Genomic DNA, 13,819 nt, shown 5'->3' with positions numbered 1-13,819 from the left:
TTTGCATGTTCTCCCCGTGTCTGCGTGGGTTTTCTCCGGGTACTCCGGTTTCCTCCCACAATCCAAAGACATGCACGTGTTAGGTTGATTGATGATTCTAAAATTGCCCGTAGGTGTGAATGGTTGTCTGTCTCTGTGCGTCTCTATGTGCCCTGGGATAGACTGGCGTCCTGTCCAGGGTGTACCCTGCCTCACGCCCGATGTCAGCCGGGATTGGCTCCAGCCCCCCCTGCGACCCCGACCCCGGGATAAGCGGTTGAAGATGAATGAATGAATAAATCATAATCTTCCAGTTCAAAATCAAACTCCTTATCATCATGAAACCACGTTTCGGACACTGCTACAACAGTAAACTTAAATTTAAATCCATTTAAATAGTCTGTTATTTTAGTGCTGTTTTTATAGAGACTCCTGCTGTAGAAGTGAATCATTGAAAATTGTTCTGATGATGCTTCAATTTCGTTTTCTGAGTAATATCCACAGTCCAGTTTTAGTTTCTCCAACAAATAGCCATCAGGATCAATGTCTGTTTCTAGATCGTATGATTTATATTCCTGGTACTCAAAAGTCTTGAAGTCTGTTTGTTCCTCCATGTTGTTGATTTAACATTATCATCCTACAAGGTTGATACCATGCTGGTAATTTCCCAATCCATTAGCAAACCATTTATCTGAATCTGTCCAAGTCTTCACTTTCTCGTATTATTATTATCTTGGTTTGTTCTGTAGACCCATTAAGTTTGATCATTACTTTGCAATTCCTTGTCCATGTACCCTGGATCTTGTTTCGTTTTTTCAGCACTCTTGCCTGTCGTGCAAGCTCTGCATTTTTTCTTGTGTTGTGTGCATTTACATAAACACCTGTGCCCCGGAGTTGTCTTGTTGACTTCAACTTTGTGTTTGTGGTTAGCAAATCTCAAAATAATCTTTGGGATGGTCCCTTGTTTCTGAGGGATTGTGTGGCATGCAGAGATGTTCCTACCTTCTAGAGGAATGTCTTTGCTGTTAAAGAAGTGAATGACTTGCTGTTCAAGAGCACCATCTAGCATAGGTGCAGTGCTTTGTCACCAATCCAGTTATGACCAGGTCATCCGTCCTTGTATATTGCTCCAAATCATCCACTCTCTTTTGTAGTTCTTCGATCTTCTTGTCCTTTTCTTTGATTTTGTCCTTTAGTTGTCGCACTTCATCAATTAACTTCAGCAAGTCTTTTTGCTTGACTACAGAATTTAGTTCTTCAGTCATGAAGTTTAGTATTTTTTTCACCTCCTCCATATTGTCTGTCATCTTCTTTGCCATTGTTCGGTATTTTTTTAGCTTGTGTTGTTGAGATAAACAGGTCAGAGTCCAGGCCTAGACGGCTGTCCAATAATGCCTTAGAGAAGGCTCCCAGATATTGTGTTTTATTTTGTTTTTATTAATTTGGTGAATATACATCATGTGCCTTTAATGTTGCACAAGAATGAGTAATTCTGACAACCTCTCTGAAATCCTTTGACTTTACTAGCTATTGATAATGGCTAGTTTGGTGGTAGATATTAATTTAATTATTAATTACAATTCCAAATTGATAGTTTAGTATATTTTTATGAGACTCAAGTTAATTAATTGCAGATCTTTTTCTGATAATAGCAGGTGGGGCTTTGACCACATGATTGGTACATGTATGTCAGGTACAACAACAGTTTATAGAGGCAGCAGCATATAACCAACCCGGACAACATTCAGAAGTGTACACATTGAAGGGGGGAGTTTCTTTTTTTTTTTTTGTTGAAGGAATACTCAAAAAAAGAAGGCATCATATGAAAACTCTTGCAATAGCAAGCTAATAATAGAACTACATAGATGTTTATCACTTCAGGCAAAAAATCATTTCGTAGCTGGGATCACATCCAATACAAGAAAACGCAAAACCAATTTGATTGACTGTGCTTTTAGCCAGAGGCTGCTTGGTAGATACAATATGTTCTCACCTTCCCTGGAGGACCGCTGTCTCCCTGCTCCCCCTTTAAGCCGGCCAGGCCTGGAGGTCCAGCAATGCCCTAAAGAACAAATTACCCAATGATGACACAGACGGGGACTTGATTTAAAAAAAAAAAATGCAGTGCACATGACACACTACATACACAGCTGACAACATGAACACAAACACTGGCACATAGAGATGCACACACGCACACATGCACAGACGCAGACACACACACATGCACACGCACCAGCTTTCCTGGTAATCCAGGTATTCCTTCTTTGCCAGGCACCCCATCTCTCCCAGGGACTCCTGGTTTACCTGCTTCACCCTGAGGAGCAGCGAATACTTAATTATGTTTAATATGTATGTAAAGTAAGCATGTATAGCCATGTTGCACAACAAAAGATTCAAATCATCTAAAAAGTTCTGAGCAGTTCACAGAGAAGCACCACAAATGATCAACCGATATGGATGAGCTATGGTGCCCGATCTTATTCTATATACATTTTAATAATTTAATTTTAGAATAGTGAGATTATTATTATGTGACGGACAGACAACCTGAAAAAGTATTGTGTACATAAATACAAAGTCAGTATGGTGTACATAACATTGCTTAACAACTTGTTCTGAAACCTGCATTTGTCAACAAAAGCTTGGTCGACGTTTTGGCATTTCTTTTAAATGACTTTCCCATTTTCAGCACTAATTAAAATGAACATTTCTTTAATTTTACACTTCCTCAATGTACTCCACAGTGCAGCAACAGTGGCAGCCAGATCACGATGCATACTCACCACCTGCCCTGAAAGTCCTGGAGGGCCCTGTGGACCCTGCAGGGAAAAATAAACACAGTGGTAAGAAGGAAAACAGTGTGATACACACCATTACATTTCTGTTGAATTTCCTGAGAAAACATGTAATAAGTTTTTTCCCTGAAGAGAAGCTGTGGGGACACTTACTACAGCTCCGGGGGGACCTGACGGTCCTGGCAGACCTGTGCTTCCTTGGGCACCGGGAGGACCCTGGAGACAGGAGAAATAAACTCACACACTGCAGATATGTCGTACATCTTCAGTGTCTAGATTGTAATGTGATCGAGTACTCGGGCAACTGCGCCTCTCGTCTAGAGAGATGTAAAATGCCAGTGGAGTTTTACCTGGACGCCAACACCTGGCTCTCCTGGAATACCCTGTGACACACACAAACTTTTTATGACTCTTCAGAAAGCAACGAAGAAAAGAATTTCAGTACATGTGCCATAACTTGCAGCACAAAAAGATGTATTTAAACTCACCTTCACACCTGGTGGACCTGGAAGCCCGTTGGGACCCATGGGGCCCTGATTGAAACACATACCGCCAACATGTGAACTGCTGCAGTTAAGAGTCTTTAAATGTGTGCTGCATCGTGTATGTGTGATACTTACTGTTGGCCCCCTTATGCCAGGCTCTCCTGGGTTTCCCTGGAAGCAAAATACAAGTCATATACAGTATACATACAGTACTCGCTAAAACTACACACAGGCCACATTTTAAAAGGAATATTTATGACATCTTGAAAAAGCTTACTTGTTTTTGCTGAGAGTTAGATGAGAGAATTGATACCATTCTGGTCTGTCATTAAATATGACTTCCTGGAGTCTCCGCTTATTGCTTGGCAACTTGACGGTGACAGCAAAAGTCCAGAAAGCAATTGCCCGCACCTGACAATTAGTCCTGCATATGATCCTCCATTAAACATAACATGTTGATTCTTGAGTTTTAGAGGTGCTGGTAGGCACATTTTGTTATCTTTGGACAGAGCTAGGCTAGCTGCTTCCAGTCTTTAAATTAAGCATAGACTGAAACCCATAGGTTTCTGAAGAGAAAAATGACACTCAAAGTGGGCGGCTCGGGCCATCACCATCTTGGCAGGGCCACCACCTGCTCCTGGCTTATTGACAAATGGGCAAAGATGGATGGATCTGATGTGGGCCAAATGAAGCCTACAGTCTATGATAGCTATAAATTAAACGAAAGAGTGATGTAAAAAATCACCCCGTGTACAGTTATGAACTGGAAAATTAGCTATAGAGACCAAATCTGTGTATCTATGCATCAGGCTGTAAACATTTTTATTTCTGCTATAAGGTTGGGATTTTTAACATCGGGCTCTATGGGGATTGCGTCGCTTTTGGAGCCAGAGGTCAAGAGGTCACTCGTGGAACTGCACAACTGAACACCGTTGGCTTGATTTTTCAGCCCCCGAACTTGCCCCATCATGCTAATTGCCTGCTGGCGGCTGCATATTATTTAGCAAACAGATATCAGAGTGGTATTGGCCTTCTCATCGAACTCTCACCTTGAACGCCAATAAGAGAACTTCCCAAGATGTTGAACTATTACTTTCAGCAACATTTGTATGTTTTTTCATACCCTCAACATGGTGTTTACATAAATAATACACAGACATGTAACTGATCTTAGGGAGGCACAAATACACAAACAACAAGTAGGACAATACAAACAGAGGATCGACAATGATAACAAAGAGACACTCACATGGTAAGCCCTGAAAAATCTGTGCTGTGAGAGGGATAAGCACACAACAGACAGCAGGCACAGCTGCATGCACGATAAGCAGACTCAAGCGAATCGACAACACTGTACATTTTGGAGTACCAAAAAACTCATTTTGTATTCCCCTCTACTATTGTACGTTGGATCCTAGTGAGAGGTTCAGCTCACTTCCTTTCATCTCCTCCAACAAATTGGTGGTGTTTTACACAGTTAAAATCCAACTTCAGAAGTCAACTTTTGAGTTTGACATGTATTCTTTGGGGACAGTTGGTCTTGATTAATGTTTTATGAGGAACGGATCAAGGTCTGACTCTTATCCTGGACCCCAGCTCCCAGAAGGATGTTACCAATACAAATGCATTAAGATTAAAGTGGGGAAATTTGCCTGGGAGGTACATGATGAAGCGTGCATCCCGATGATAGGTTTTTATGGTCTCCTGTTGTTAAATGCAGAAACATCTTTCAAGCTATTTTCTGTCTAAGCTCACTGGTATCTCTACAGCCTAGGTTCATTTCCCAGTTGTATCTAATACCACTGGGACAGCATCTCCCAGCCCTGCCTTCTCAAAAGCTCAAGCACGGCAGCCAGCAGCAGAGAACCTACCGGTCTGCCTAGAACTCCTGGGAACCCAGGCAGGCCCTGGAGAGGATGAAAGATAGAGGAAGGAGGATGACAGGGGGGAGGAAGAGGGGAAACAAACAACACAGAAAAGGAAATGGACAGATATAAGACACATGTGAGGAGAGAGAGGGAGTAAGACAGCGAGGTATCAGCCGCACAGCTGCAAAAGATTACTGTCTAAGGATCTATGAAGCCTCAGCCCAGAAGGGGGAAAAGAGAGCTCTATTAGCCAACCCAGTGGTTTGCTCTGAAGATCAAGCCTAAGAGGAGGCCCCTTTGCTGGGTTACTGGTTACTCACTGGTTGGCCTCGAGGACCAGCGGGCCCTGTTGGGCCCTGCTCCAACATGGAGGGAAGGAAAATAAAAAGTGTGAGGAAGTGCTAAATACCTTTCCTCTACTTTATTTTAATTTATTCCTGCAAACTGACCACACACTTAAAAACACACAGTGTATCATTTGTGTTTGGGCTTTTAGTGATCACAGTAAATACTATGGTAATGAAAAATATGAAACATCTGATGTTAACTGGAATCCTGCTGGTTTCATATTTTCAAAAAGCTGAACAGGGGCATCAAGACTTTCATATGAATTAATACATCTATATTTACTTTTTACAGTATTGTAAATAATTTACAGGGAAATATGCAAGAATTTATACATTATTTAATATATATTAATGACTGTATGAATATATATGAAAAAAACACTTACCAAGTCTGTTGAAAGGCATATTCACTATATAATAACACAAGTGTCTCTAAACCATGAAAGTCATTACAATATTATGCTCTATTAAAAAAAAAAAAAAAAGGCGTATAACTTAGGCGTATAACTTAGCTCACATCCAGTACTTCACACTTACCGGTTTCCCATCCTGACCAGGTTTTCCTGGTTCTCCTGGTGTTCCCTGAAATGATAAAACACAGGTTGCTTCCTGTAAAATAAATATTTTTAAATAGTTCTTCATCATGTCTTGAGAAGGGTTGCATAATCCGACCTTTTCACATACAGAGTACTGATCTGATACAAGTGTTTAATTAAAGAGATACTTTGCTGATTTAAATTCAGCTCTGTGTCATGGCAGTGTGGCCAGTGTGTGCAGACGAACGACATCTGGAGTACTGGAGCACCAGATGTCCGAAAGAACTTCAACTTATATTATTGTAAAAAACTAATTCAAGCAGTTTCAATGAACCATATCTATTTGTGTCTACTCTCAAAAACTTTCAGAGCCTTAATTTTTCCCCTGAAATTCACAAACTTTCAAGACTTTTAACGACACATGAGAACCGCCGCCTGTGAGTGCTTTGGGATGGGCAAGGGACTCACAGCATCACCTGCTGCTCGTTTAGGAGTGACTACAGAGTGATTTATGCATCAGAGTCCAAAACACCACAAAAGTCTCATATAACACCAGAAACAGTCGACAGTCTCTAGGATGGATGAGGTTTTGGGAAGTCGCCAGATTTGGCAAGAAAGTCTCCGGTGTTTGTATTATGATTATATACAACAGCGGCTCTCCCTTTCTTCTTCTCCTTTGTTGGTTATAGTTACAGCGCCACGTCCAGGTCTGGCATGTGTATTACAGCGTTTTAAGATGGTTTCGTGTGGGCCCAGATATTTCTTGAGCTGAGTCTTTGGCGACGGAAATCTTTTTAAGAACGATTGAGAAAAAAAAGGTCGCATTTCTATCGTGTGGACGTACCCCTAGTCTTAAGTGAGTAAGATCCAAATTCTCACTTAAGAAGTCTGTGATTATTACAATATTGTAATCTAGATTACACTGGAGAGCCAGCTCACCTGTGAGCCATCACGCCCTTTTTCTCCAGACTGCCCTCTGTCTCCTTTATCACCACGAGATCCTGAGAAACCCTGTGAGACACATTGGAAGTAGCTCATTTGTTTATAGAAAAATGACAGCATGAGATGAAATATGATGTTGTATTATGTGTAAATCTTACTTGTTCTCCTTGAGGTCCCGGTGATCCTGCAGCACCAGGCTCTCCCTTCGGCCCTATGGTTCCTGGAGGACCTCTGACTCCAGGCGTACCAATCAGTACTGAGTCAGCAGATGCTCCCTACAGTACATACACACACAAATGCTTATGAATTGCATTCTATGTACGGATATCTTATATTTAAAAATAATGTAATCTGCTTCAATCAACAATGAGAAGAAATGTACCTTTTGACCTGGTGGGCCTGCTGCTCCTGTTAGCCCCATTTTACCCTAAAATACAGAAGAAATCATGGTAATATTTACATAAAACAATGTATTCTCAATACCTTTATGCAGAGTACCAAAATAAACAATGTTAATGTGATATAAACACTTACAACTTCTCCTTTGTCACCTTTCTCTCCTGTCGACCCCTGAAATACAGTTACACAGGATATTAGCAGACTCGTGTTCAGTCAATGAAAAATCTTCATTTGTTTACTCAACTCACCTTATCTCCAGGTCTTCCAGCCTCACCCAGTTCCCCAGCTCGCCCAGGAACTCCTGGTATTCCTGGTTTGCCTGACTCTCCAGGAGGCCCTCTGGGTCCCTCTGGTCCTTGGTGTCCAATGGCTCTACCTGGAGGCCCAGCTGGTCCAACGACGCCTTGCTCCCCCTGATCCCCTTTTGCTCCTCTCTCGCCTTGAAAACCACGGGGACCCTGGTGCACAACAGGAAATGATGAACAAATCTAAAATTCAAAGACTTTTTGACAAAAATCAAAATGCAGTGCACCATCTGGACTTACTATGATCTTACTGGGGATCGTGATTATTATTATTATTATTATTTTTCGCTGTAAGCCTCCAAGATGCCCTTAGCCATACTTACATCTGCACCAGATAGTCCTCTCGATCCAGGTTCACCCATGTTTCCTTTTTCACCTTTTGCTGCCTTCAGCACTGTAGAACTTGGTTGTATGTCCTTCCTGTCCACAACCACCTTCAGATCAGACACCTGTGAGGAGAGAAGAAATAAGAAAAAGGTTGGCAAAAGCTTTATAAAAAGCCTGTCTGGGAAATGCTTGCATCAGTTAAAGACCAGTAACTCAGATTTCATCTCAGCAGCTGGAGAATTGCTTGTAGTCAGTGGTCTATTTTCTTATGCTCCACATGCGTTCGAATCATGCACAAAAACTTTGAAATATATTGTTTTACTGTGGGAGTTTTTCATCTGCAGGAAAACTAAATGAAGTTTGCAAACTCCTCAACACTGTTGGGGCAACGTTTATTCTGAGAAGTGAGAAGTTCTAATTCAGTCATAAACCTTCGTCTGTTGGTCTATGTCTATAACATCAAGCCCCACATGCTGCTGTGGGGTTTAACAACTTGCAGTCCTATTTTTATTATGCCCATAAACCAAGAGCCAAATCCCATATTTGAACATGGCAATATTGTTAATCCACTTTTACTGGATCAAGGACATTTTTGTTTTAAAACTAATTGACGCTGAAAGTTATAAATACATCTGAAAGCTTTAAACAGAATGATGATACATGCAAGAAGGAAGAACAAATAAAAAACAATGAGCACAAGTTCCAGGATGAACCAGACTAGTAGGCTAAAACAATCATCCATACATCCATACATAGATTAATTAGAGTAATAACTGAGATTAAGGCTGTTAGGAATGAACACAAATACGGTTTTACCGTCCTTATGGGAATCTACAGTTTGCCAAATGTATTTTTGTGAAATTTAATCTCCTATACAAGAGTCAATGTAGATTCTCATGAACCTGCGTGTGACATCTGAACGGCTTGTTGAATCCCATTTGTGGGTTGGTAGGCACTAGATACCTAATTTGCACAAGCACTGAAAAAATAGTTTTTCATGATATGATCCCTTCAAAGTGCTAATCCTATTTGTGTGGCAGTCCTCTTACCTGAATTCCAAGGTTGGCCAGGGCCTTCTGTACATCCTGGTAAGAGAAATACATAAACAGTCACAGATGAGTCATGACAAGTGATGTGCTGACGTCATGACAGGTGATGTGCCTATGACTAACCACTGCTGTCCCAGGTTTGCCCGGCGCCCCGTCCTCTCCTGGGTCTCCCTGCCAATAAAAAGATATCAAAGTGTCAACAGAAAACAAATGAAACCTCACTCATGTCACACCTTCAATAAAATAGGAATGGAAGATTAACTTACAGCATCACCTTTGAGACCAGTTGGACCTCTTTCCCCCTAGAACAAAGAAAGATTGAAGGTCATAAATAATAATAATAATCCACAGCAAATTGAGACCAACACTGACAACTACAACTTACTCTGGTTCCCGTAGCTCCAGGGATCCCTGGTACACCCTGAAGGACAGAGCAAGGACAATGATAAAAGCATCAACAGATAAGACTGTGGGAGGGCTGCTGTAGCATACAGCAACAGATATAGATAAAACACACATCTCCTCAGCTACATGTGGGAAAGCCATGCTGCTGGGGACAATATGACCACACAAGAGCCAGACGTTTCCTGCCTTCTTATGCTTTAAAATTACCTTTTCTCTAATAGTTTGCATAAGGAAACAATCATATGAAAACATAATTACACACAGACTTTTTTGTGTGTATAATGATTTCATCCTCCATTAATGCACATTAGGCCTTGAAGCGTTCATATCGTTCCTAGCACACTACGCTAAAGGAAAAGCAATGACTGTAATATGCATTTATAAAATATAATTAACAACAATGTCAGAATGCTGCGAAGTCATGCATACTTACAGGGGTTCCCGGAGGCCCTTGCGGGCCTGGGATTGGTGCTGCTTCAGCTCCTTTAACATACACCACCTGAGCAACAGTGTATAGTAGTAAAGATGACAAACTGTAATTCTCATTCATAATATATTTCAAATGTATCTGAATCATAGAATCTATATAAAGATGGACGACATGACTGCTCCCGAAAAGTGAAGCCAAAATGTCTCGACTGCCCCCTGATGGCTAACTGCGGTAAAGATCATAAATCCCGCCCCCTCGTCAAATAGTTTATTTGCAATTTTAGAAAGTGTTTATATTTCTGATAAGTTTGACTATAATAATCTATTTTATACTTAAAAACTGGGTGAAACGGCATGACTGACAGCTATGAACGGATTGGTTGTTCCCTACTGCTCAGACTCTGCCTGCAAATGACCGAGGTGATAGCACCCGTATCTGGAATATCTTAGCTTCACTTTTGTACAGTGGAAGGAAATAGAGACTTGTCGTCCATCTTTATATATACTCTCTGGTCTACAAAGGTTGCACCTGTCCAGGAGGACCAATGCTGCCAGGTACTCCAGGAGGCCCCGAAGGGCCAGAGGGTCCGACAGACCCAGCAAGGCCCCGGTCTCCTTTCTGTCCGTCCCGGCCCTGGAAAACACACGCGATTACACAACTCTCTCTACACAGGGTTACTTCCTCCTGCGCTGTGCTATAGTAGAGGCTGAACTATAAAATCAAAGCAGGTGGCCGCTGCCACCCCTCCACTGATGTTCTTGAGATAATTAATGTGAATTTGCACATGAAAACAGCACACTGACATTTGGTGCCTCTCTGGATTCCTCTCAGAAGTGGCTCCCTCTTAAAGGCTAGGCTTGATCATTAGAGGCTTGTGAATTTATATAGCCACTTCTGAGAAGCCTATTGATTCAGCAGTGAGCAAGAGTGTGATGGTAATGTCAATGTCAGAGCAAACTATGGTTGATAAATACACACTTGAGTGAGAAAGTGATGAAAAGAGGAGGAAAGCTGATATATAATATAATAAAGTGAAGGATCAATACAGAAAGCAGGGCGTGAGACAGGACAGGTTGACAGGACAAATAACAGCATGGGGAAAAAAACTGACAACTGAACGGAAAAAGATAACGATATAAAGGAAATTTGGCATAACTGACATCTCTTCCAGCTGCTCCTGATTCTCCTTTGTCACCCTGCAGATTAAAGACAGCAGAGTCACAGTCACAAAGAAATGCAGACATAATAAGCAAAATCTCCATGAAGTACTCTAAAAAGACACTAATCCTACATCGCTAAAGCATTGTTAGATTTAAATATTAGGTTATTTTGTTTGGTGATTTTACATGAGGTGTGTCCTGTAGTATGAATAGCACTGCAAAATAACATAGTATTTTATCAAAGATGAGGCACTTTAAGAGACCACTTTACAAAACAACATTCATGAGAAAATATCTTTGTAGATAAATGTGTCGAACAGTAAAATGTTTTGGTTTTCTTTAATTGAAAAGAAGAGCTACAAACCTTTCTCCCATCTTCACCTGGTACACCATCCTCACCCTTCAAAACAAAATGTATTGCAGACTTGAACAAACAACAAACTGAATAATGGCTGGTCTGCAGCAGGTGCACTCAGGTAATTCAGTGCCACTGCTGGAGACTCACTTAAGCCCTTATGTAGCATACACTGAAATAAATGTCCTCTCTGCTTTATTGTCAAAACCATTACCAAATTAAAGAATGATTGAGAGACACACTGAGAGAAATAAACTAGCACTACTGAGCAAGATTCATATTCTGCCTAAATCATTGATAAAATGTGCAACGTGTCGTATTACAGTATGTCAAGGAGAGTGGCTATTAAATTCAAGATGCTGAAGTACATCAGGTCAGGAAAGGTATAGTAAGGAGTTACCATTTTTCCAGAAGGACCAGGTTTGCCATCTTCACCTGCTTTACCCTGAAATATAACAACAAGGATGAGGGCACACAACTACTGTAAATAAATGTGGTCAAAAACGGATGTAAAACAGATGAAATAAAGGTTTGTGTGTACTTACAGGTGTTCCTGCAGTACCTGGAGGCCCAACAGGCCCTGGTGGGCCCTGTTCCCCTCTAAGTCCTGGTAAACCCTGGTCAATCAACCCAAAATACATCACAATGCTTTAATCCCTGCTATTTAGATCTGCACACATTTTGCACTACATTGTGGGGATGTAAGAACAGTCAAAAGGAGAGTTTAAAATTTGTAATTTATTAGATAAAGTGCGACAAAACAAAGCATGATAGTTTGTTTTGGATGTACAGGAGCATTGATATAGCTGCCATGTGTCTGCCCCTTAAAAGAGGAATTAGATTCTTCAACTAAACTGTAAATTGAGCAGTTTTCAGAATCAATATTTTAGTCTATTTTACAACAGTGTCCTGTGAAACTGGACTGGCCTAGAGACATCTTTCCCTACAATCGGCTTATGCAACTGACCACAGGAGTGAAGGCTGAACGTCCACAGTGCCCTCTGCAGCACGTACACATAAAGTGAAAATATGTGACGGCAATTCAGAGGCAGACGAGTAACCTGAAAATGTGTTCAATACAGTTTTTAAACTACTTACCGAAGAAATGTATACCTCACTAGGAAGTGAGTATAACACAAACAAATCTTTCAGCATTTATTTTCATATGACTACAGATAACTAATACAAAGGACCAGTCGCGTTTCTCAAACAACCCCACAGGAAAAAATAAACTCACGTCTCTCCCTGGATCCCCCTGTTTCCCAGGATCCCCCTGTAACACAAAGAAAAAACAAATGCATTGTATCAGTGTCACACATTCACCACCCAGTGAGGCTTTGCATACAATGTGTTGTATGTTTGGGGAAAAGATGGCATGTACCCGCTGGCCAGGTGGTCCAGCCGCACCTGGTTTACCGTCCAAACCAGGACGTCCATCTAACCCGGATGTTCCCCTTTCTCCCTGATCACATAGATGTTAAGGGTTAGAAAACCACATTGACATTAAAGCCTACAGTAAGAAGCTTTCTGCCAGACTCTATGCGCTTCATCCCACTAGGACTCTAACAGAATCCGGTGGAATGAAGGATAGCGAGACCTGCCAGTTTATTTTGTTTCCAATATTGATAAAATGATCAGTTCAGCAGGTGAGATTGTGAGGACCAGCCACACTCGTTGACTTCAAACCTTCTCTCCAGGTGCTCCTCTTTCCCCCACATCGCCCTGGAAAACATTAAAATTATGTAAAATGTGTGTGAAAGGAAACCAATAATTTAGGTATTTACAGATATCTAGTTATGATATATATATATATATATATATATATATATATAGAGAGAGAGAGAGAGAGAGAGCGAGAGAGAGAGAGAGAGAGAGAGAGAGAGAGAGAGAGAGAGAGCGCGAGACAATTGAAGTAGAGAAGCAGTGACAGAAAGCAAACTCACTCTTGAGCCTGCAGGCCCTCGTTGTCCCTCAGGACCCTTTACAGGCATTGAGGAAAGAACAAGAAGTCACAAAGGATCATCAGTCACGCATACCAAATCAACAGGGACAGGGGTCAGCGTGCATACAGATGCATACACTGTACAGTGGTTTATTGGACACTCACAGAAGCATGTACAAATTGTAAGAATGAGGCAAACTCACTCGTAGCCCTGGGGCTCCAGGAGCCGCCGCTTCGCCTTTTGCACCTTTGCTGCCATGCTCTCCTGGGTCGCCAGCATCACCCTGAAAATAACAGTGATGTAAATTACTAACTACGACTAACTTTTTGAGAGTTATTCCAAAGTGTGTCTGCTATAACTACAAATACGGATTTGGGGCGATACTTATTGCAAGTGACACACTCTTCACAGGTAAAGTACATACCTTCTCTCCTCTCTCTCCTCTCAGTTGGCCCTGGATGTCTGCCTGTTAAAGAGAACAAATGTTTCAG

The 13,819-nt window shown here is 41.4% G+C and overlaps 1 protein-coding gene across 2 annotated transcripts in view; it reads right to left on the bottom strand.

The window, feature by feature from the left end:
* The window catches only part of col7a1 (collagen, type VII, alpha 1), a 71,834-nt gene that overhangs the window by 21,231 nt on the left and 36,784 nt on the right, over window positions 1–13,819 (bottom strand). Inside the window, exons 57-87 of one of the 2 annotated variants that reach the window (XM_083939882.1) lie at window positions 13,753–13,794; window positions 13,531–13,611; window positions 13,329–13,364; window positions 13,072–13,107; window positions 12,767–12,847; window positions 12,623–12,658; window positions 11,931–12,002; window positions 11,786–11,830; window positions 11,395–11,430; window positions 11,031–11,066; window positions 10,399–10,503; window positions 9,874–9,939; window positions 9,421–9,456; window positions 9,302–9,337; window positions 9,159–9,206; window positions 9,036–9,071; window positions 7,983–8,108; window positions 7,603–7,812; window positions 7,490–7,525; window positions 7,338–7,382; window positions 7,114–7,230; window positions 6,953–7,024; window positions 6,015–6,059; window positions 5,451–5,486; window positions 3,398–3,433; window positions 3,266–3,310; window positions 3,128–3,160; window positions 2,931–2,993; window positions 2,766–2,801; window positions 2,216–2,296; window positions 1,973–2,041 (exon numbers count right to left, since the gene is read on the bottom strand). In XM_083939882.1, the coding sequence (XP_083796008.1) occupies window positions 1,973–2,041; window positions 2,216–2,296; window positions 2,766–2,801; window positions 2,931–2,993; window positions 3,128–3,160; window positions 3,266–3,310; window positions 3,398–3,433; window positions 5,451–5,486; window positions 6,015–6,059; window positions 6,953–7,024; window positions 7,114–7,230; window positions 7,338–7,382; window positions 7,490–7,525; window positions 7,603–7,812; window positions 7,983–8,108; window positions 9,036–9,071; window positions 9,159–9,206; window positions 9,302–9,337; window positions 9,421–9,456; window positions 9,874–9,939; window positions 10,399–10,503; window positions 11,031–11,066; window positions 11,395–11,430; window positions 11,786–11,830; window positions 11,931–12,002; window positions 12,623–12,658; window positions 12,767–12,847; window positions 13,072–13,107; window positions 13,329–13,364; window positions 13,531–13,611; window positions 13,753–13,794 (1,878 nt within the window). Of the gene's footprint in view, window positions 1–1,972; window positions 2,042–2,215; window positions 2,297–2,765; window positions 2,802–2,930; window positions 2,994–3,127; window positions 3,161–3,265; window positions 3,311–3,397; window positions 3,434–5,133; window positions 5,170–5,450; window positions 5,487–6,014; window positions 6,060–6,952; window positions 7,025–7,113; window positions 7,231–7,337; window positions 7,383–7,489; window positions 7,526–7,602; window positions 7,813–7,982; window positions 8,109–9,035; window positions 9,072–9,158; window positions 9,207–9,301; window positions 9,338–9,420; window positions 9,457–9,873; window positions 9,940–10,398; window positions 10,504–11,030; window positions 11,067–11,394; window positions 11,431–11,785; window positions 11,831–11,930; window positions 12,003–12,622; window positions 12,659–12,766; window positions 12,848–13,071; window positions 13,108–13,328; window positions 13,365–13,530; window positions 13,612–13,752; window positions 13,795–13,819 lie in introns of both variants that reach the window. The other variant, XM_083939883.1, reaches the window with a different exon arrangement.

This window comes from Echiichthys vipera, assembly GCF_963691815.1.
Source record: "Echiichthys vipera genome assembly, chromosome: X".
NCBI classification, from domain to species: domain Eukaryota; kingdom Metazoa; phylum Chordata; class Actinopteri; order Perciformes; family Trachinidae; genus Echiichthys; species Echiichthys vipera.
The sequence above is the reverse complement of the archived record's forward strand: the minus strand, read 5'-3'. Positions and strand labels throughout refer to the sequence as shown.